This window comes from Jaculus jaculus, chromosome 17, assembly GCF_020740685.1.
Source record: "Jaculus jaculus isolate mJacJac1 chromosome 17, mJacJac1.mat.Y.cur, whole genome shotgun sequence".
NCBI lineage: Eukaryota > Metazoa > Chordata > Mammalia > Rodentia > Dipodidae > Jaculus > Jaculus jaculus.
Window position 1 is genome coordinate 20,948,243 of NC_059118.1, and position 23,101 is coordinate 20,971,343.

At 45.1% G+C, this 23,101-nt stretch overlaps 1 protein-coding gene across 1 annotated transcript in view; it reads left to right on the forward strand.

Annotated features, from left to right (window-relative positions):
• The window catches only part of Col6a5 (collagen type VI alpha 5 chain), a 119,706-nt gene that overhangs the window by 33,894 nt on the left and 62,711 nt on the right, over nt 1-23,101 (forward strand). The window contains 15 exon segments of the mRNA XM_045136651.1: nt 122-264; nt 820-912; nt 3,411-3,464; nt 5,309-5,380; nt 6,275-6,301; nt 6,440-6,484; nt 6,969-7,022; nt 9,479-9,541; nt 10,535-10,600; nt 12,900-12,953; nt 16,018-16,053; nt 16,554-16,616; nt 18,468-18,530; nt 19,887-19,949; nt 21,936-21,998. Coding sequence (XP_044992586.1) covers nt 122-264; nt 820-912; nt 3,411-3,464; nt 5,309-5,380; nt 6,275-6,301; nt 6,440-6,484; nt 6,969-7,022; nt 9,479-9,541; nt 10,535-10,600; nt 12,900-12,953; nt 16,018-16,053; nt 16,554-16,616; nt 18,468-18,530; nt 19,887-19,949; nt 21,936-21,998 — 959 coding nt within the window.

Sequence of the window (23,101 nt, forward strand, 5' to 3'; positions counted from 1 at the left end):
GTTATGTTTTTTTTTTTTTTCTTCTCTTGTCTGATTCTTTGGATAACTCTCATGGAGTGGAGTTTCTTTTGTGTGCACAGCCCTTTGGTTTTCTGTCTCATTTATTTATCTCACTGAATAGGACTTGACGCTCTGCTGGTGGTGTCCCTTAACACAGTTGATCATGATGAGTTTTACAGCTTTGAATTTGGGAAAGGATTTGATTATAGGACTCATCTGACCATTGGAATGACAGACCTGGGCAGTAAGCTATCACAGTACCTGGTGAGTTGTTGAAATATCCAGTTACTCCCAATTCTATGAGGGCTATGTTGGAAACTTGGCATTTCCAAAGACTACTTTTGTTTGCCCCATTAAATTAAGTGCATGGTATTTAGTATATAGTCAGAAAGACCAGAACTCAGTTTCTTTTTGCATTCTCTTTTCACTCACTGTCACCTCACTAAATAGTGCCTAGGGAACTAAAAGCTCAATTAATCAGTAATCTATTTTAAAAGCTTCCAATGCTATAGAAATCCCTATTTTAGGAGATGGTCAACCAGAGACCAGTAAGTCTCAGGCAAATTTTGCTGGTGGCCTTCTGTGCTTGGTGCCCTTCCTGTACATCGAAGTCATTTCTTTGGGGAGCAGATATTGCCCAGTTGTTGGCCTGGTGCTGTCTCTTCACAATCCTGTCAAATACCCCTGATTCTCTGCATCCCCTCACCTGAAGGCAGTGGTTGGGCTTGTGGGTATTGGATTATGACTTGTCGACGTAGAATTCTGATCCAGTGAAATTCCTGATGCTCATTGCTCACCCCGCTTTGCTTTGTTTCCCAGGGAAACGTCGCAGAGAGGACTTGTTGCTGTACGTTTTGCAAATGTGCAGGAGTCCCAGGGCCTCATGGGACCCGAGGACTGCAAGCCTCAAAGGTATCATTCAGTTGTGATCCTTTTTCTCTAATCAGCCTGGCTTTGTCATAGGTGGGACTGAGACTGGGCGATTGAGTTTGCAACCTTTACTCCCTTGAGCATTTCATGTGATTTTCATGGCGTAGGATGCAGTTCAAAAAGCTCACTTTTGGTACTGTCATTAAGAATGACTCCCTTTTCTTTTATATAACCCTGGTGATGTTGCTTCTTGGGTTTCTGATTTACACCTTCTACATCTATTTTTAAACATTTATTTATTTGGGGGGGGGCGGGGAGAGAATGGGCATACCAGAGCCTCCAGGCACTGCAAACAAACTCCGGACACATGCGCCACCTTGTGCATCTGGCTTACGTGGATCCTGGAGCATTGAATTGAGGTCCTTTGGCTTTGCAGGCAAATGCCTTAACTGCTAAGCAATCTGTCCAGCCCCTACATCTATTTTTAAACAGCTAGGAATATATTTAAAAGAGCAGACAGAGTTGTTTTTCATTAATATTTTTAAACATTTAAAACAGCTATAAAGATCAGCAACACAGCAATAGGATGAAAACTGTATCATGGTGTTTCCATTGAAATGCTCTATGTCAATGCAAGCGAATGAACTTAAACTACACCTAAAAATGTGAGTAAATTTTTACCAACATGGCCATGACCAGAAATCCAAAACCAGAAAGGCAAACAGATTGAGGAATACATGCGATATGATTCCATTTATTAAAATTTGCAAACAGGGAAAGTTGAGGTACAGGGTCTAGGAATATATACTTCAATGGTGAAATATTTTGAAAAGGCCAGGAAGGGGCTGAGGAGATTCCACAGTGGATAGAGCTCTTGCTGCACAAGTGTGAGAATTTGGTTTTGGGTCCCTACAACCCACATACAGCTGGGCGCAGTGGCGTGAGTGTCTCCAATCCCAGAGCAACCCTGGCGAGATGGAAGGTGGAGAGAGGAGAATCCCCTAGACGCTCACAGGCACATGAACAACAAGAGGCCCAGCCAGCAACATGGTGGAAGACAAGGAAAACAAGATGGCCTTCACACATGCACCACGGCGAGCATAGGCCCACGTGCACACACCCCAAAGAGAAAGTCCAGGAAGCATTATCACGAGCTTTATCGGCACACTCCCGGAGTGGGGTCAGGGGAGTGGGGTGGGGACAGTTGTGACATGGTGGGCCCTGTACTTGAAACTGGCACTGTTCGGATGCCTGACCTGGGTGAAGACTTCACGGACAGCACATATGAATATTGTAGAGAACTCGCTTCAGCTTGGCATGGTGGGGGCATACCTTCAATTCCAGCACTTGGAAGGCCAAGGTAGGTAAATAACTGTGAGTTTGAGGCCGGCCTGAGTCTACGTAATGAATTCCAGATCAGGTCAGCTCAGGCTTGAGCAAAACCTACCTTGAACAACAACAACAAAACAAAACAAAACAAAACAAAAAAAAAAAAGAAAAGAAAAGAAAGAAAAAAGAAAAAGAAAAAGAAAATAAAAGCTCACTCTGTAATAATTAAGCATATCTTTATAATTTGTTCATTTTATGTACATTTTGTATGGATTTTAGGCATGCCGATAAAGAGATTAACCATAATGCTTGCTCATGCTTCCCACATTGCTCATTGTGCGCAGGGGTGATTTATATGAGGTGCCCTGCTGCATCGTGCTGTTTGATTTATTGAAGTCTCTCGTGGGTCAATGGTAGAATTATATGCTAGGAACACAGCCTCTCTGTCAACCAGAACAGACAGCAAGGACCTGTGTCAGAGGGTAGGGAAAAGTAAACCTCAGTGGGATCTTTGCCATGCACAAGCCACGAAGCCATTTGTGGCGGAGAGAGAGGTGACTTAATTCAAATAGATATACCCTTGTTGTTAGAAGTGCTCACTTTCCCTTGAGCTCTGAAGAAAGCAGGAAAAAAAAAAATTGATGGGCTGGAGAGAAGGCTTAGCAGTTAAGGGGCTTTCCTGTAAAGCCTAAGGACCCAGGTTCAATTCCCCAGTACCCACATAAGCCAGATGCACAAGGTGGAGCATGTCTAGAGTTTGCAGAGGTGAGAGGCTCTGGTGCACCAGTTCTCTCTCTTTCTCTCTCTCTCTCTCTCTCTTCCTTTCTTTCTTTCTCTCTCCCTTAAATAAATAAATAAATAAATAAGTTAAAAAAAATAAATGACCCTTTTACTACTTATGTGATCAAGAGAGATGACCATAACAGCTGTCTTTCTAGCAAATCACTCAGATTCAGGAGTGGCCCTGGGGCCCTCATCCACAAGTCAGATTCCAAGGGTCAGTCTCCTGCATCACTCCGAAGGCCTCTTTCTGCAGAGTAGCTTCAGAGAGGAAAGCCAGGTGAAAGCCAGCTGCATACAATGTTGGATTCTGTCCACGGTCATAGCCTCACATACCTAGGTCCAAGGGAGGAGCTTGTTAGGAATATCCAATGACTTCATGTGAATGTATGGCTGATGTCTAAGATGTCCTTTTCTTTGTTCCCTCCTAGGGCTCTTCAGGTCTGAGAGGCAGCAGAGGACACAGGGGTGAGGATGGAGATCCTGTAAGTTTTTATAATTCCCTGCCCCCAAATCCATATTTCACTAATTTTCTTTTCATGAAAAGCTTGACGTTCGTGTAGAAGGAGTAGGCGGAGGCTTGTTTGTGTTTTCTTTTTATAATAGTGCCTGAGAGAAAATGTTGTTTTTCTTTTCCTTTTCTATTTTCTGAATCATAACTTGGGGAGGAAACAGCAGAGGCTCACATGAACGTGGCATGGCATGGTTTTCTTGGTGTAAGGAGCCAGGCGGGCAAGATTCTCTGTACCTGTGTGGCAGTGACCTTCTCATGGCTGGGACAAACACCCAACCAGAAGCAGCTTATGGGAGGAAAGGGTTTATTTCAGGCTGCCAGATTCTGGAGGAAGTTTCTCAATGGCAGAAGAAGCTGGCTTTCTTCAGCATCTACAGGGAGATGGGGGGAGGGATGGAGAGAGAGAAACAGAGACAGAGAGAGAGACACCAACAGCAGCAAGAACAAACAGCCAGAGCTCAAACTGGTTCTCCATAGGCCTGGACTCAAGATACACTCCTAATGACACACCTCTTCCAGCAGGCCTCTTCCTGCTAGAGACTTAAGTAGGAAGTTTAATGAAAAAATACCTGAGTCTACCGGGGTCATGTGTTTGCATTCAAGCCACTACAACCTCCAAGCAAGATGCAGAAGTTTATCTACTAGGGAGCTCTCATTATGCCTGAAACCCAGTGATCTGAGCGTGGCTCAGAGCTGGAGCCGATGTACATGGGAAGTAGGTGGGGAAGCCCAGGGCATGGCTTTATGACTACATGCTACACAGAGCTTTGGGATCCTCGATACTTGACTCTAAAACCAGAAACCTCACTTGCTTCATCAGCGAAATTATGAGTAGAATCTGGAGGGACTGAAATCCCTTGGGCAGCTCCTTTGGGGGATGGGTGCTTAGGGAACTTCCAGAGCTTGTAATGTCTGAAAGCCCAGAGTTTGGGATCTGACTGTCAAGGGTTGACTTAGATGTGAGACCTTAACCAGGATATTGAACTCCTTGATTACTTCTCTGAGCACCTCTACGCTGACCTAGCTTACAAAGGGACCACTAAAGGAGTGCTCTAAGTGGCTCACTCTCCAAACCGAGGGGTTTCAGAGACTACCTTGCCAGTGTGAGAGAGCTTTTGTGTCTGTGAGAGCCCATAGCTGGCTGAAAGTCCAGGGGATGGGAAGTCAAAAGGCTCCATAACCCCTGCTTTTATCAAGACTCATCCCCAGAATAAAGAAAGCAGAGCAGGGGAAAAGGAAATAGCTTGTTCCCCGTCTTATTAGAGCATACAGAATTAAGATAGATGCTGAACAATTTCTTTTGCTCTCGCTGTGAACTCTAAGTAAGCATCTACTATGCACCGAGGCACAAGAGACCCGATGGCTGAAAAAGACGGTGGCACCTCATGGAGCTGTTCTCACGAGCTTCATTTCACTCTGGCGCTTAGCTGTCTCTCCACACTTCCTTGGAGAATCAATCAGGTCTGGTGTGAAATGCATTGTCATGGGTAACCAAGATCACTGGAGCAGTTAACAATGTGGCTAGAAGGGAAAGCGACTTTCTGAATTCTTGCCTGCATCATCTGATGAGGGGTCGAAGCAGCCAAGCTCATCTTGTCCTTAGTCCTGACCTTTGCATGTGTGAGCAAGCTCCCAAGACTGTCAGGGAAAGTGTGTGAATGGTGGGGGGCGGGGAAGGCATTGAAATGCAGGAGCCCACAGGAGCATGTGCTTCGTCGAAAGCTCCCATGCCATGTACTCCAGCTCAGAAAGCAAACCACTGGCAGTTCCTGGAAAAAGTTCCACTTTGGCCATATGCTTGAATCCTTTTCTTAGGGAAGACGAGGAGAAGCTGGACCTCAAGGTGACAGAGGGATTGCAGGATGTCCGGGGGAGCCAGGTCACAAGGTACGGCTCCGCTTCCCCGTATCGTGTCCTTCTCCCTCTCTCCTCCACTGCTTCCGTTCCTCCTTTTCTCGTTCTCATCGCTCCTTCCTCTCCCCGCTGCTCCAGTCACACATGCTAGTTTCCTTCTTTGCAGACTAGAGTCTGGAGCAGTAATTGAATTCCATCCACAGCCCTTTCCCATGTGTTGAGCTAGAACCAACGGAAGAGATAATGTAAGAGAGCTCTCTCTGGGGAAGGTGGCTTCTTCCCGTTGTACTCCATGAATCGCTACTCTGTCTTTGATGCACCAGGGACAGACATTTATTTAGTTAGTTTTGCTTTTAAAAACATTTATTTATTTATTTATTTATTTGAGAGAGACAGAGAGAGACAGGCAGAGAGGGACAGAGAGACAGAGGCAGATATGTAGAGAGAATTGGCAGACCAGAGCTTCCAGCCACTGCAGATGAACTCCAGACATATGTGCTGCTTTGTGCATCTGGCTTACCTGGGTACTGGGAAATTGAACCTCGGTTCTTAACCTTTGCAGGCAAACACCTTAACCACTAAGCCATCCCTCCAGCCTCTATTTATGTTTTTGTTATTTGGGTTTTCTTTTCCAGGGACAGGCTGATCCTGAAACTCATGCTGTAGCCCAGGTTACCACTGGACTCACAGTGATTCTCTCAGCTCAGCCTCTGGAGTGTTGGGATACAGGCCTGAGCCACTACAGCTGGCTTACTTATTTATTTTTCATATAGGGTCTCATGAAGTCCAGGTTGGCCTCAAACACAACATGTGGGAAAGGCTGGCCTTGAACTCCTGATCCTCCTGCCTTCACCTCCCAATGCTGGAATTGTAGCTGGGCAACCATCACACCCACATTGAGTAATGTATTGATTTACTCTTTTGCAGGGAGCTAAAGGACTTTCTGGATCTAAGGTATTATACTCTCTTTTAAGTCAAGTTTGATGTCCTAATGGGAGTCATTTCCTAAGAAACACATGTCAGATGCCTGACTGCTTGCAGTATTATTACCAGTCATCGATTTAACCTGACCTGTGTGTCGTTGTCCCTCAGGGAGAACATGGAGACGATGGGATTGATGGACTCGACGGAGAAGATGTAAGCCCCTTGTGTTTGAGTTACCACAGAGCCACCACCAGGTTGATTCTTTGGGAACAAACACACATACCACATGTACATGTACATGTGGTATGTGTGCATGGGTGCGTATGCATGTTCGTATGTATGCAGGTGCATGTGTATGTGGTGAAAGCGAACATTACATATGTGAACATGCATGTGAAGGCCAGGTGTGAAGGTTGGATGTCTCCATCACTCACCCTTCACCTTCTGTGTTGAGCTGGAGTCTCTCACTGACCCCAGAACTCACTGGTTCACTTTGGTTAGGTAGCCGGAAATCCCTAGGGATCCTCTGTCTCCATCTCTCCAGGGCCGGGATTACAGGGTGCACCATGGAACATGGCTTTTCTATGGGTGCTGGGGATCTAAACTCAAGTTCTCCTGCTTGTGTAACAAGCACCTTACTAACTGAGCCATCTCCCCAGCCCCCCTTTTTTTTTTTTTCTCCTTTATATTCTTTTAGGGATCTCATGGATTTCCTGGGAGAAAGGGAGAAAAAGGTGATCCTGGATAACAGGTAACTCTTCTCAGGAATCACAGGAGCACCTGGTGACAGACAGCCCCATTTTCTGTGTGTCACTGGCTATTAGGGGTAAAGCTGACAGCTGACATTGCCAACATACTAGTAACTTTTCTCATGACCATGAACAACAATAACAACAAAATTTGTGTTGGCTTACAACTCAGATGAGCACAATGCATCATGGAAGAGAAAACATAACAGTGAGAATGTCCTGGACTATGGTTCCCACCACAAAATGGGGAAATGCCAGTGCTCTGTTTGCTTTCTTCTTTTTCTGTGTTTGTTCAGTCCAGTACCCCTGCCCATGGGATGGTGCTTCCCAGTGAGGGCAAGTTTCCCTCCTCAGTTAGACCTCATTGGAAGTGTCCTCACAGGCATACCCAGAGAAGTGCCTCATAAATTCCCTAGGTGCTTATTAGTCAATGGATCATCAAAATTACCCTCACAACCACATGCTGAAAGCCAGTTGCCATCAAATATATTCCCATTCTTGTTTGGAACAAGTAGGCTATTGTGTAATTTTTAACAATTTCCAGCTAATTTTTTTTTTTTAAGGGTGCAAGGTCCCGTGTTTATCATAGCTCTGGAAATGAATACTTTTGGCCAATAATAATATCTTCTATCTTCATTTATAGCACCAGAAACAACCAAAAAAAAAAAAAAAAGAAGAAGAAAAGTTATTTTGGTGGCCTTGATGTAGTAAATTACAGTGAAACCTTTTTTTAACCTTAAACTCATTCCAGCACTCAGCTCTGCTTTTATGTTCTGGTTCCTTTGTTTATTACATAGCTTTTGGCTACTTGTCACAAATCAGGCACTGAGTTATTTGTTAAAGAATCAGAGATGGATCTCACAACCCTTGTCCTCAAGGATCCCACATTCCACAAAAGGTGACTGGGGCCCCATTGTGAGCATCTGTGTGGGAGTCCACGGACAGATACCTGACAGCCTAGGGTTGCAGTGTCCAGAAGTGTTCCTAGAATGAAGTAGGAAGAATGGTTAGCAAGGCACAAATGGGGAGGAAGAGCATCCTACATAGGACAAACAGCGTAGCCAGAGGCTTGGGGACACTGTAAGTTGTTCTGCCTAGTAGATGTAGAGTCCAGCAGAGGCAGATAGTCTCAAGTAGTGGCAGAAATACAGGACAGCACCAGTGAGCCAAGGGAAGGGGTTTGGCTTTTCTTCATTAGGCCATAGTTGAGGATGGAAAGGAGCTTGGAAGGTTGTATTATTATTATTATTTTGTTTTTGAGAGAGACAGAAAGAGGCAGACAGAAAGAGAAAGAGAGAGAGAGAGAGAGAGAGAGAGAAAGGGTGCGCCAGGGCCTTTCAGCCCCAGTGAACGAACGTCAGACACGTGCGCCCCCTTGTGGTGCATGTGTGACATAACATGCTTGAGTCACTGTGCGTCTGGCTACACGGGACCTGGAGATTCGAACATATCTTCTTACGCTTTGCAGGCAAGCGCCTTAACCGCAGAGCCATCTCTCCAGCCCTGGAAACGTTTTAAGTAGCAGGATTGTAATCGGATTCGCATGTTAGAAGTCTCCTTCGGCAGTAGTGCGGGGGTTTGTTGTAGAAGACATGGGTGTAAGGAAGGATAAGAGGTGGAGCTGTAATCACAGAAGTGAGATGGGATGCAGTCTTCAAGTCAAACAGTGGCAGTGAGAACAGACACAAGGGCTATTTAGTCCAGTTTCCATCTCCTCTCCCTTGGTGACTCCTGCTCATAGTACAAGGTCTGTGGTGGAACAAGTGGCTGTGTGGATTCCAGAAGACATCCACATATTATTTTGAAAATGGACTTCCCTAAGCATTGCAATTAGGAGCTTCTTTTGCCCCACCCTAGCCATAGTTCTGACACGTAAGAGCTCCCAATATGGGCGACCAGAGGAGCAGAAAATAGGGAGCCAATCAAAATGCCCACAAGGATCCTGGCCTGCGTAATTTTCCTTGGGAACAGCTGAGTTTGAGGTGAAAGCGGAACATTCCTGTATCGGTTTCTGGTGTGACATCTAAGTTTAAACATCAGAAATTGCCAAACTGGCTAGGACATCCAATGCTAGTAGCCGTTATCCATATATGAATACTTAAATTCAAATCAATTAAAGTTGACAATTCGACTGTCCAGGTTCAGTAGCCACATTTCAGGTTCTTGATAGCCATGGGGGACTAGTGACCTCCACATTGGACATTCTAGCTGTGGAATATTTCCATTGCTGCTCAAAGTCCTGTTGGACAGCCCTACGCTCTACCAGGGGAAGAGTCCAGTGTCTTAGCCTCACAACAGACAGTCTGCCTGGAAGTCTGGGGGAACGTGGATGTGTTTGAGAAACATACAGCACTTTAACTGATCACTTACCCACGCCTAGGTGTGCTAATGGACCTTGAACTCCTTTATAAAAACCACCTATAGGCTAACATAGAGGTTTAATTAAATTTTTTTTTAGGGCAGCCCAGGTTCCAGAGGTGCCCCTGGGGGATATGGAGAGAAGGGCTTCCCAGGAGATCCTGTAAGTTACCAGAGTCCACCTGACTCTGAATTTCGTGTTTGTTCAAGTTTCCATCTTTTCCTCCTTGTGACTCATGCTAACAGTCCAGGCAAATGCTGGTTTCAGGGTTCAGGGTGATAGATGTCACCTGAGGCTTCTTTGTTTAGGCAAAAGCATGTTTGCATCTCACCTAGGCTGATTATTTAAATTTTTTGAGGTAGGGTCTCACTCTAGCTCAGGCTGACCTGGAATTCACTGTGTAGTCTCAGGGTGGCCACAAACTCAAAGTGATCCTCCTACCTCTGCCTCCTAAGTGCTAGGATTAAGGCATTCACCAGCACACCTGGCAGATTATTTTAAATTAAAAAATACTTTATATTTGCAAGGAGGGAGGGAGAGAGGCAGAGAGAGAGAGAGAGAGAACACCAAAGTTTCTTGTATACTCTAGATGAATACACCATTTTGAGCATATGGCTCTATGTGGGTCCCGGAGAATCAAATCTGGGTTGACGGGCTTTGCAAGAAAGTGCCTTTAACCCCTGAGCCATCTCTCCCCCAACCCATGTGTCATGTGTCAGGAGTTTGTTAGCAACAGGCTCTGGTGTGCCCATACTCTCTCTCTCCAATAAAATAACACCATTCAAAAAATAAAATGAGCTGGGTGTGGTGGCACACACCTTTAATCCCAGCCCTTGGGAGGCAGAGGTAGGAGGATTGCCATGAGTTCGAGGACACCTTGAGAGTACATAGTGAATTCCAGGTCAGCCTGAACTAGAGTGAGACCCTACCTTGAACCCCCGCCCCCCCCAAAAAAAACATTAAATTAAGTTAAAATAAGCAGTCAGCTGGACATGGAGCACACAATGGGGAACTTCTGACTTCAAGTGGGCATAGGCTACATGAGTCTCAGGGCCAGCCTGGGTGGCGTAGTGAGACCCGGTCTCAAAGCAAGCTACTTAACAAACAAACTCTAATGTTTCTGAGTTCTGAAATGGCTTTACCATCTTCTTCTAGGGTAATCCGGGGCAAAACAGTCACGTCAAAGGACAAAAGGGCTCCAAAGGGGAACAAGGAAGACAGGTGATCAGATCCAGTTTACATTGATATGTTGACTAAGTCCACTGATTTTTAGAAATACTTATTTACTTCACTCGATAAGTTGATCATATTCCCCTCACATCACCCTCTTTTGACCCCCTTTCCCGCCCCTGTTCCACTGAACCCCCTCCCTTCCCAGCTATCTCTTCTGCTTTGCTGTCTCATCCTTTCTGTCCTCCTCCATCGTCTCCATCGAAATGCTGCTGGGCTCGATATTGCGCAGGTCACATGGAGGTGACAATGACTGTGAGGTCATGGATGTGCCGGTCAGACCATGTCCAGAGGACAGTGCCCCGAAGTATTTCCTCCCACCCTGTGCCAACCCCCTCTTCTACAATGTTCCCTAGCCCTTGGAGGGTGTAGAAGATAAGTCTCATTTAGTGCCAAGCATCCAAAAGCCCCTTATTTTCAGCAGTGTGATGAGTTTTGATTCTTCTTAGCATCTACCGCCGGCTCCACAGAGAAGCTTCTCTGGGCGGCAGTGAGAGCAGAGAGAGAGGTAGTCTTCCTGCCACCTCCTCTGCCTGATCCCTGACAGGTCCGATGGAGGTGTCTTTAGCAGTGGACTGTCTCTTCTTCATGTCACCTTTATGAGTCTGCCTCCCTGGTATTCATTACCATCCACAGAAAGCTTCTCTGTCCAAGGGTGAGAACAGCTCTAATCTATGGGTATAAACATAACCATTTAGGGGCAATTTGATGTTTCCAGTGTATCCATCTAGCCAGAGAACAGTGGTAGCTTCTCCCTATAGGCTTTTGGAGCCATAGGCTTTAAAAATATATTTATATTTATTTTTTTATTTGAGAGAGAGATACAGAAATAGAGAGAGAGAGAGAGAGAGAGAGAGAGAGAGAGAGAAAGAAAGAAAGAAAGAGAGAGCCAGGGCCTCCAGCCACTGCAAATGAACTCCAGATGCGTGCGCCACCTTGTGCATCTGGCTTACGTGGGTCCTGGGGAATTGAACCTGGGTCCTTTGGCTTTGCAGACAAGTGCTTTCACCACTAAGCCATCTCTCCAGCCCAGAGCCATAGACTTTTGACTTAGTTTTCAGTACCAGGCATGGACCAACCCTGCATGGAGCAGGCTTCAAAACCGTTTAGAAAGCAGTTGGTTACTCCTGTAACTGACCTACCACCACTGCAACCGTGGGGCACATCTTGCTTGTCTGAACTGTTGTGTCCCACTGTTGGTTACGACTGGTGCTGTCCTCCCTCAGAAGCCCACTTTGCAGCACTATGTCAGCTAGCCACCAGGAAGGACATACCCAGCTCAGTTCCAACTTGATTTGTCAGTGTCCTGCCACTAAAGCATGTAATACCTTCCGCCATAGAGTTCTGGTTAATAATCAAGGGTATCGGCAATAATCTGTATTGTGTTGGGGTGACTCGTGGGCTTCCTTGACCCACTAGGGAAGAGGAGTGGCCCTCCCCTGGCACTGGGACTTACCTGCCACAATCCATGCATGACTTCTTGGCATAGCATTCTACACTCCAGCATGATACTTCTGCCCAAACTTTGTTTTTAAAATATTTTTAAAATTTTTTTTCTGTTTATTTTTATTTATTTGAGAAAGAGGGAGAGAGAGAAAGAGAGAGAGAGAGAGAGAGAGAGAGAGAGAGAGAGAGAGAGAGAGAATGGGCATGCCAGGGCCTCCAGCCACTGCAAATGAACTCCAGACACGTGCACCCCCTTGTGCATCTGGCTTACGTGGGTCCTGGGGAATCGAGCCTCAAGCCCAGGTCCTTAGGCTTCACAGACAAGCGCTTAACTGTTAAGCCATCTCTCTAGCCCTTAAAATATATTTTTTAAATTAACTAATGAAGAAGTAGGTTTTTATAAGACTTATTCATAATGTCTTTAGTTTTGATTATCTCTCCTTCCACCCCTTCCATCCCTCCCTCCATTTTTCAATGCCTTTGCTTAAATAAATTTAGCAAGCTAACTGAACAAACATCCTTAAGCCCTTGAACAAACATACCTTAAGAAAGTATGTTTGAATAAGGTTACACATCTTTGGGAAAAATTATTAATTTTCTGGGAAGTGGTGATATGATACTTCATTAGTCACCATTTATTATATTTATTACATCATTTTTATATGTGTCTATCCCCCTGCTCTTCTTGAGTGGATTATTAGCCAACGATGTTAATATACAGAGCGATTCTAACGCAACCCCTTTGTTCTGCCGTTTCAACAGTGTTCGATGCTTGATACTGACTGATGTCTTTAAAAATTACAACCTTGTGCCTTATGATTTTGAGCAACTATCACATTTCTAGGGCAGAGCTGGATATCAAGGGATGCAGGGCAGGCCTAGCTCCGGAGGAAGAAGGGTAAGCATTCCCCTGGACCTTTGCTTCCCTCGTCATCACGTGCAGGGGACATGGAGGTGAGCACAGTCTTTCTTGCTACAGAGTCAGCTGACCCCAGCTAATGGACACGCAGAGGTTCTGAACGTTAGCACTGTTGGTCTTTTGAGCCAGAGAATAGTTTGGTTGTGAGCAAGCACTTTGCTTCCAATTTCTCCGCTGATGGGATGTCAGTGGAATAATCTCTTTCCCCCTGGCCCACTTGTGACATCCAAATAGGTCTTCGCATCTTGCCACATGTCTGTGGTGGGTTTTGTGGGAGGAGGAGGCAAAGATCTCCCTGGTTGAGAACCACTGTTTTCCACTGTGCCTTTTTCTTTCCACTTCCTAGAGGCATTTGAATATCATTTATTTAAAAATTAAAATATATATATATATATATATATGTATATTATTTATGTATTTGAGAGAGGGAGAAAGGCAGGCAGACAGACAGACAGATAGATAGATGATAGAGAGAGAGAGAGAATGGGCATGTCAGGGCCTCCTAGCCACTGCAAATGAACTCCAGATGCATGTGCCACCTTGTGCATCTGGCTTTACATGGGCACTGGGGGAATAGAACTTGGGACCTTTGTCTTTGCTGGCAAGCTTAACCACTATGTAATCTCTCCAGCCCTTAAATATCTTTGAAGATAGCCCATCAGTAGTTTCAATATCACCACAGTCCTCTTAGCATCTGGGAACTGTGTCAGAATATTATGAATTATAGAAATGACATATGTTCTACTTGTTCCCTGTATACATTGCCAGTGGGAAAGAAGATCAGAGATAAATTCTTTCTGAAAGAACTCAAAACACTGGTGATTAGGGCCAACTCAGTGGCAAGTTTGAGGGCCTAGAGTATTTTGTTAGCATCATTTTATATCAAGCCTCTCACAGCAAAAATGGGACATTGGATTTCTTTCTATAGTTTCAGTTACCAAGAAATCTTCCATTCTACTCTGAAGCTAGAGGCAATAGTCAGTTAGTTGGTTAGGTTTTTTTTTTTTTTTTTAGCTAGGCTCTTTATTTATTTATGTATTTGGTTTTTGAGGTATGGTCTTGCTCTAGCTCAGGTTGACCTAGAATTCATTATGCAGCCTCAGGGAGGCCTTAAACTCACTGCGATCCTCCTGCCTCTGCTTCCCGAGGACTGGGAAGATAGGATCTTTCTGTGTAGTTCCTGGCTAGCCTGAAACTCACAATACAGGCCAGGCTACCTCTGTCTCCTGCGTGCAGGGATTATTGACATACACTGCATGTCTGCCTTACAGATGAGATTTGTAAAGTTAAAAGCTCTGTTATCACATCTTCATCATGGACATGATCAAAAGAGAATAATGTACAAAACTCTAGGCTTGGCCCTGAGCCTTGTTCAGAGGAAATGAAAATACTTGGCTTTCTTTTCTAGCACGAATCTGGACTCTGCATCATGTGAATGAAGGCTGTGGCTGATGGCCCCTTTTCTGGGAAGAGGGACTATGTCTTAGTTCCTTGTGCTTTTGTTTATCTTGAATCACAGCCCCGAGTGGCCAGGATTTGCAGCCCAAGGGGTTAGACTTCCCAAGCTTCCGAAAATGTTCCTTGGACTTTTCCTGATTCTCCACTAAAAGGATTAAATGTAATTGGAGGATGCAATTAGGATAGTGAGATGAGCTAACTGTTGTAAATTTTCAAGATAAACATGTCTTTTTGGCTTAAGAAAAAAACACTTTTAGTTAGAAATAGCTTTACAACTGACACCCATTAATCATGTATTTAAGGGAGAAAAAGAAACAAACAAAAAACCGAGACTCTGGGGTAATGGGAAGGATTAATCCCTGAACACATTAGTCAATGACTTCCAAGTTGCCCTGAGGATGTGCAGATGTAAGCGCTCCACTTTTACTCACTTCTCTGTTCTGTGGCTTCCTTTCTTTGCAGTTCATGAAGGTAGTACTGATAATTGTGTTCATATTCAAACAACAGTGAGCTTTTCTACCCTGCCCCCCACCTTTCCAATGTCGGTCCGAATTCTGTCACGAGGTCAGCCATCTTTGTTTTCTAACAGAGACAGAATTGTGCAGTCACGGAAAACCACAGCCTCAACCTTCGCTGACATATTTGATGAGATGATTTGTTCTGAGGAACTTCAGGAAGTACATGGGGTTGAGAGGAAAAGACAAGTCTGAAATAATTCCCAAGTAACCCATGAAGAAATAGGTTTGTTTTAGGGATATTCTGTACCTAAAACAATCATAGTTATTCATCAGAACATGATATGAGTTGGTGGTAGAGAATGTTCCGTGATTTTCTCAAAGTGAGAGTGATGGTAAGGTGCAGCCTTTACTGGTGTAGATTCAGAAACAAAGCGAGGTCCTTGGGCCTGAACCGTCTCCCAGCTTGGCTCTCCTCTGGGTGGGAAGCAGGAGAGAGGGTGAGGAGAGATGCCCTTGAGCCTGCACTGGCAGCATGACCTCCCTCCAGAGTGGCTGGGCCTCGCGGGACCAGCCTGGCGATTCTGTGACAGACGTACCTAGCAGCGTTTAGGGACAGAACAGAGCGCATGCCATCAGCCGTTTCCTCCCCGCAGAATGCCAGAGACAAACTCCATGGGCCCATGTGATGCACTGTATCCAGAAATTTCTCACTGATCCAAGGGGCACAGTCAGGGAGCCGCACGGGGCGAGATGACCACGATGGTGCTCGCTCTCCTGTCCCCCTTTGGGGAGCCTCTGCTCGGCAGGCAGTTCTTTGTGGCATTACCAGGGAAGGTTCCCAGCAGACGCTTTCTTTGGAATGAGCCGATCCTCCACTCAGCCTCCTTGGTAACTGTCAGAAGCTGTCAGACCAGAGTTGAGCTTGTGATGACTTTTGGGTTGGTTTGCGGTCAGTCAAATGCCCAAATGCTAGTGTCTAAGTAAGTGCCCAGTGTGAACACGTGTCCTCAGGGAAGCCACTTCTGTGAGCTGCTCACTAATCCTGTCAGTGAGGGACTATGAGAGGCCGCTTTGCCTGAAAAAATCCGCCTTCTACATATGCTGAAACTTTGCCTTTTATATTCCAGGGAATGGGAGGCCGAAGGGGGACCCAAGGTCCCTCCGTAAGTATCTTTGTCCTCTGTGGAAGCATACCAAAGGGATGCCTCCTAGGCAGATGGTGCTAGATACGTGAGCATTGGGCAAGGATGTTGTAGGAAGTGCCCAACAGTGGACATCATCCCAAGTGACTAGTGGAAAACACAAGTGACCATTGGGTCAGCTTCCAGGATCACGACTGGCCCCATCTAAGGCCAAGTCTCCCTCACAGATATGCCTCGTAAGCAAACAGAGCATGCGCAATTCCAAATGTTGTGTGTTTGACTGATGGTCATGTGTGTTGGGAACCAACGTGCAAGGAGAGTGAAATCTTTATGAAAACGAGAGACATTGTTGTGTTCATTGCTGACAGTTGGAAGAACACAATCCTAGGCAGCGTAAAGTGTTAGGCCATCCATGAGTGAGATTAAGTAGTACCCATGTCTTATTTAAATGCTGTTAAGAAGTGGTCTGTTTGGAAACCACATGGAGACAAATTTTAACACTGCAAACTCTCATTCATCAGGGAGAACCAGGAGGCCCTGGACCTCAAGGTGTACAGGGAGCCGAAGGACTGCAAGGTCGACAGGTGTGTTGGGGCGTGGCATAAATATTGGTAAATGATGTGAAGTTGTTTTATGGGAAGAAGGCAAGCGGCTGTGTATAAAAATAACTGCTCAGGGCTGGAGAGATGGCTTAGTGGCTAAGGTGCTTGCCCACAAAGAGTGAGGACTCCTGCGCCAATCTCCAGGTCCCACATAAGCCAGATGCACAGTGACACAGGTGTGCGGTGTCACGCATGTGCACAAGGGAGTGCCAGCATCTGGAGTTTGTTTGCAGTGGCTGAAGGTCTTGGTATGCCCATTCTCTCTCTCTCCCAAATAACTTTAAAACACTGGTCAAATTATTATGTATTATTTATTTTTTTTTGCATGTGTCTGGATGTGTGAACACATGTGTGTAAGCATGTGTGTATGCAAGTGCATGTGTGTGGGTGTGTGTACATGTATGTAGAGGCCAGGGGTTGACCTTTGGTGTCCTCCTTGGTTGCTCTCCCCTTTATTTACTGCAGCAGGGTCTCTTATTTAAACCCAGAGCTTGCTGACTCAGCTAGTCTAGCTAGTCAGCTTGCCCTAGGGGTCCCCCTTTCTCCACCCCTGGAATGCCACAAGGCCCACTTGGCATTTATGTGGGTCCTAGGCATCTGCACCTCAGTCCCCATGCTTGCGCTGCAAGGACTTGATCCACTAAGCCATCTCCACAGCCCCTCCCGATAAAAATTTTAATCTGCCACCCCATCAGATTCTGTGTTTCTCATCATGGAGAAAGATTTTGGTCCATCAAGCCTGCTCCAACATTTGAAGCTCATTAATACGCCTCCAGAGAAGCAAGTTGCATTCACGCGTTCACCTGGGGTTGTGTCTGGGTGCTTGGAAGAATGAACGATTAGGACCTTGATATTCTATCTGCAATTAATTTTGGCACCATCGAATGTGTAGATGCATGTGCTCATGCACTTGTGTGTAGAGGCCAGAGGTCAGCATCAGGGGTCTCCAGCAATCATACTCTACTTTACGTACTGAGGCAGGATCTCTCACTTGAACTCGGAGCTCACTGATTCAGCTAGACTGGGTAGCCAGCCTGTCCCCGAGATCCTCTGTCTCTGCTTTCTGAGGGCTGGGAATACCAGTGGGCCCCATGCCCACCCAGCACAGTGGTGCTGGGGTACCTGGGTGCTGGAGATCAAACCTTCAGTCTTAGTTTTCCCTCCATGCAAGAGGATGGTATGAGAACTATGTACTTGATGGTAAGTATCAGAGAAATACATGTTGTTAAAAGTATATTATCTTTCAATTTATTTATGTGTGTGTGAGAGAGAGAACGGGCATGCCATGCCTCCAGCCACTGCAAGCGAACTTCAGATGCATGTGTCACCTTGTGCATCTGGCTTTATGTGGGTCCTGGAGAGTCGAACCTGGGTCCTTTGGCTTTGTAGGCAAGCACCTTATTACTTCTCGTTATTGTTGTTAGTCTGGCAGAAGTCTACTGCCACATCTTCCCTTAGTGTTAACTTAAAACAACTTTGTTTGTATCTTACACATTGATAAGTTCTTTGGACAAGGAACCACCAATGGAATTCATTTGTATCTTCCGTTCTGGGCCTTAGTTTTCTTCTTTGGTGTATATATATATATTTTTTTTTTAAATTTCTCCCTGGAGAAGAAGTATGAAGCACTTATATCCAGGCAGATAATTCCTTAATAAGATCTATGCTACTCTGGGCCTGTCCCCTGCTACTCTCCTAACACAGACTTAATCTCACAGGTACAAGGCTGCTTAAAGGGTAAGACCACCGCTTTTCCTCCAGCAAGGTGTTTTGGAACTCTAAGAAAGGAAATTTTATCCATATCACATTGTATTTCTTTTGTTACTACAAAAGGGGTTGAATGGAAATCCTGGCAGGAGAGGAGAAAAAGGAAGTGAGGGGCACAAGGGACCTCAGGTGAGTGACTAAGAGACATTAGTCAATGACGCTTTCCTCTTGCTGGAAAACACCTTACTATGTGGCTTACTTTATATTATCTATTTAGATAGCATTATTTCATCTGGAGGCTATTGTGGATCAGTTATTTTTTAAGCCCAGATCAGATTCTTTATACCTAACCAACATAGTCCTCTTTCTCCCTCACTGGCCTTTTACTCAGAATGCATAAACCCACTTCCTCATCCTCAAGAAAACATCTGGAAGAGCAGCAATACCGCTGAATCATGAACACCCCTGAACTAATCATTCTACTTCTCTTTTAAAAACTATCTATGCCACACACATATATTTACTGATTGCTTTCCTTGTTGCTGTAACCCGACAATAAACAACTTAAGGAAGTTTGTTTTGGCTCACAGTTTGAGAGAACAGTTGGTCATGGTGGGGAAGGCTTGGTGTCAGGAGCAGGAAACGGCTGGTTGCATTGCATCTGTGGTCAGGAAGCAGAGTCATGACTGCCAAGGCTCTGCTTGCTTTCTCCGCTTTATTTCGTCTGGGACCCCAGCTCGCATGCAGCTCGTGGCTAAGGTGTGTGTATGTTTGTGTGTGTGTGTGGGGTGGGGGGAGAGGGCTTCTTGCCTCAGTTAACCTAATCTAGAAAATCACTCACAGACATGCCCTGATTAGCCACCACTGTGCAGAGATCCCTAGCTAGACAAATCTATTTGATTCCTAAGTGTAGCTCCTGAATTCAGCATCTGAGAGTCTGTTCGTTTCATGAGTGAGAAATGAAAGGAGACTTTGGATGGTAAGGGGTTTGTTGTGGGACTTCTGAATTCTTTTAGTTCTTTGGCCAGAGCTCCGGAGACAAGGGATGCTCTAACATGCTCTATTATCTTCCTAGAGGGTGTGTGAAAGATGTGTATGTCCACTTTTAGTCTGGGATACTGAAATATGCCCACTTTTAGTTTGGGACACTGGAATATGCCCGCGATGCCATGATGAATTACACACAGGGTGGAAGCAATGTGTCTTTTTCCAACAAAATCACCATGTTACATTGTATGAGTTTCCCACATTTGGAAGGAATATGCTGGTTGAGTCAAGGGAGCCTTTTTTTTTTTTTTTTGACTCCCTAAAGTCCCATATGGGCTAGTGACTCCCAGTGGATGCAGATCTGTGGTCTGCTGCTTAGGACTAGACTCTGAGACATCTGGTTGACTTCAACATGCTCTCCCACTGGGTGGTTGAACCTCTTGCTCCTTAAGGAGCCCTGAAGGGACTGTTGGGAATGACATGAAGAAAAATGACTCATTCCTAACGGGCCTCGAGAAATTTCTGGGATGTTAACTTTTGCATCTCTCACGGTTTTAGGGTTCTCCTGGGCCAGCAGGACCTAAAGGGAGCACTGGAAGACCTGGATTTGTGGGGAGGAAGGTAAATGTAATTTCTCATGGACTTCAAGTACTGATGACAAAAGTAGCTGCATTTTTTCTTTTTTGAGTGTTGTGTTAATTCCTCACGTGACGGAGTCCAACCACCAGCATCAGCCCAGCTGCCTTACGCTGACACATTCTCTCCTCCATTGAGCGAGCAGAGAATTTCTCACTGCTCTCATTGCCCCTTGTCCCAGGACAGACTCTGATCTGCCCATCATGAAACATCCCCAAGACGTCTCTTAACAATCAGATTCTTCTCTTTCAGGGTTGCATCCTGGCTGAGTTGAGCAGAATTGGGCGGGGGGGGGGGGGCGGTGACTATCAGAACTTATGCAGTTCTCTGTCTAACTCAGCCCCCTATGGCTTAAGTGGCTGTAGTGGTGATTGCCAGAGAGAAAGCCTCTGGCCCCATCATGGTTTGACTCTCGCCCAGGCCAGCATCAATGACCTAGGCTCTGAGCTGTCATATAGAATCTCCTGAGAAAGGGACCTGCTGAATTTAATGCTCTCTTATCAAGATTTCTGAGTCCCCTCCCCCCCCTCTCTGTGTGTGTGTGTGTTGTATGCACATGAATGTGAATGCATATCATTCATGTGCTTGTGGAGGCCAGAGGATACCTTTGGGTACCCAATTGTGTACTTCCTTGAGATAGGGTCTCTCCCTAAACCCAGAGGTGCCAGTATTTGTTAGCAAGCCACAGTGAATCTCTGGGTTTTGGCCCTTGTAGACTTGAGTTACAGGTGTGCATGACCATGCCCTGGTTTTCATATGGGTTCTGAGGGATTTGAACTTGAATGGTCTCAGTCTCTCCCACTCCTTCATGCTTAAGCAGCAAGTGATTTTAACCACTGGGTCCTCTCCTCAGTCCCATGGTCTCAGAATTCTCTCTCTCCGTCTCTCTTTATTTATTTATTTTTTTTAGTATTAGGTCTTTTTATTGAGTAATAAAGCCAAACATTATGGAAAGAAATTCATGTTATATTTAACATAATTTATGCCCTAAACACAGCTATATACACATTCTTTTGAAACTAGAATTCAAATATTTACTTATTTTATGAGAAAGAGAGAGAGAATAGGTTTTACAGGGACTCCAGCCACTGCAATTGGATTCCAGACATGTGTACCATCTTGTGTGCTTGTGTGACCTTGCACGCTTGTGTCACCCTGTGTGGGGCTTATGTGGGATCTGGAGAGTAGAACATGGGTCCTTAGGCTTCACCGGCAAGTGCCTTAACCACTAAACCAACTATCCAGCCCCAAATATTTATTTTCATATAATTTTCCCCATAACATAACATCTTTCCCATTATGACTATAAAGGAGAGCACTTGTGCAAAAGACACTTATAAAGATTTCATTATAGTCTGAAAGACTTTACCTTTGATGTTCAACTTCTCAATTCTTAATTTTTGAGTCAAGAGCCTAGGTTTCCCATGTACAGTGAGCTCACGAAACTATGCAGTAACCTTCCCCTTTGTCATTGCCCCTGAGAATATCTTCAGATTTTTAAAATAGTAAGAAAAGTAAGAAGAAGGAGAGAGGAAGAGAATGAGTAGCCATCTAGCCTGTGGTTGGCCTCGGAAGCTTGAGTGCTTTGGGCTCCTGCTGGTTGACATGGTGTCGCCAAAGTTGGCTGGGTAGATGCACCAGCAAACAAACCAGCCTTCTGTGGGGTAAACTTTCTACCCTGCCTTGTCTTTTAGTCCTTTGTCAATCAGCAAAGTATAAACCTCTGTGTGAACGCACACAGTGGAATACTGTTCAGTCTCAGAAAGTACTCAAGCACATGCTTGGGCTGTGCCGAGTGTATTATTTTCTCCTGTGGGAAGATCACTATGAGCCTTTTACTCAGACCCCCACAGAGCACTGACCCCCCACCCCCACTGAGAACCTCACGTTCCCCCACCTAGTGGACAGAACTGCCTGTGGTAGGTATGTTTGACTTGACTGATCAGACACTCTTCTTGCTCATTGCCTTAGGGGGAACCTGGAGTTTTTGGAGTCCCAGGGCCAGTGGGGCCCCCTGGACAGCGAGGGAAACAGGTATGAAGCACAAAGCTATTTACCTCCCCAGTTCTGAGTGCTCAGTTCTGAGGGAAGGGGATGGGACAGAAGTCATCAGCTTCAGCTCCTGGGTCAAAGAAGGTATTTCCACATCTAGGAAGATATGGAACAGCTCTCTTCACATTGCTCTCAGTGATGGAGGATGGGACAGGAGAGGCAGAGGGATGCTAGGTGGGTCAGAGCAGGGCTCTTCAATATCTTAACAATGATGCGATGATGTGCATACATTTGACCATAGATAAAGCAAAACAGCCTCATTTTCTCTCCTTTTGGCAAAACTCTAGGTTGAAAAGAAGTAGAGTAATAAAGCCAAGAAATGAGTCATTTTTTTTTTTTTTTTTGTGCCTCTGGCTGTACGAAAAACTTAGCTATGGGACAGACAATCTAGGGACAGTTGTTTTATTCCTTTAAGTAATAATAATAATTCTTACATTGTTATTTTTATTACGGTATTATTAAACTTACAAAAATTTTGTGTAGATAGCATAGGAATTTTATCAAGTATCAGCATTACTCACAATAGTCAAGAGAAGGAATCAACCTAAGTATTTATTTGTGGATGAATGGATAGAAAAATGGATTAGAATGCTACTCAACCTTAAAGAGGAAATAAAGCTGGTCATTTATGACAACATAGATGAACTTGGAGGACATCATGTGTAAAAGAAGGCAGATATGGAAAGACAAACACCATTCTATGTCATCTCGCTTGCATTAAACTTGGAAAGAGTAAAATGGTGAATACCAGAGACTGGAGGAGTGGAAGACAGAGGTGATGCTGGTCAAAGGACACATGACTTCAGATAGGAGGAACAAGTTTAAGAGCTCTATAGTATATCATGGAGATTGTAGGTAATAGCAAAGGAGCTTTGAAAATAGTGAGGAAGGGAGAGAGGAACCAGTAACTAGCCATCAAGATCCAGGGGCTGCTGGGCGTGGTGCACACGCCCTTTAATCCTAGCACTCGAGAGGCAGAGGTAGGTGGATCGCCGTGAGTTCAAGGCCACCCTGAGACTACATAGTGAATTCCAGGTCAGCTTTGACTAGAGCGAGACCCTACCTCAAAAAAAAAAAAAAAAAAA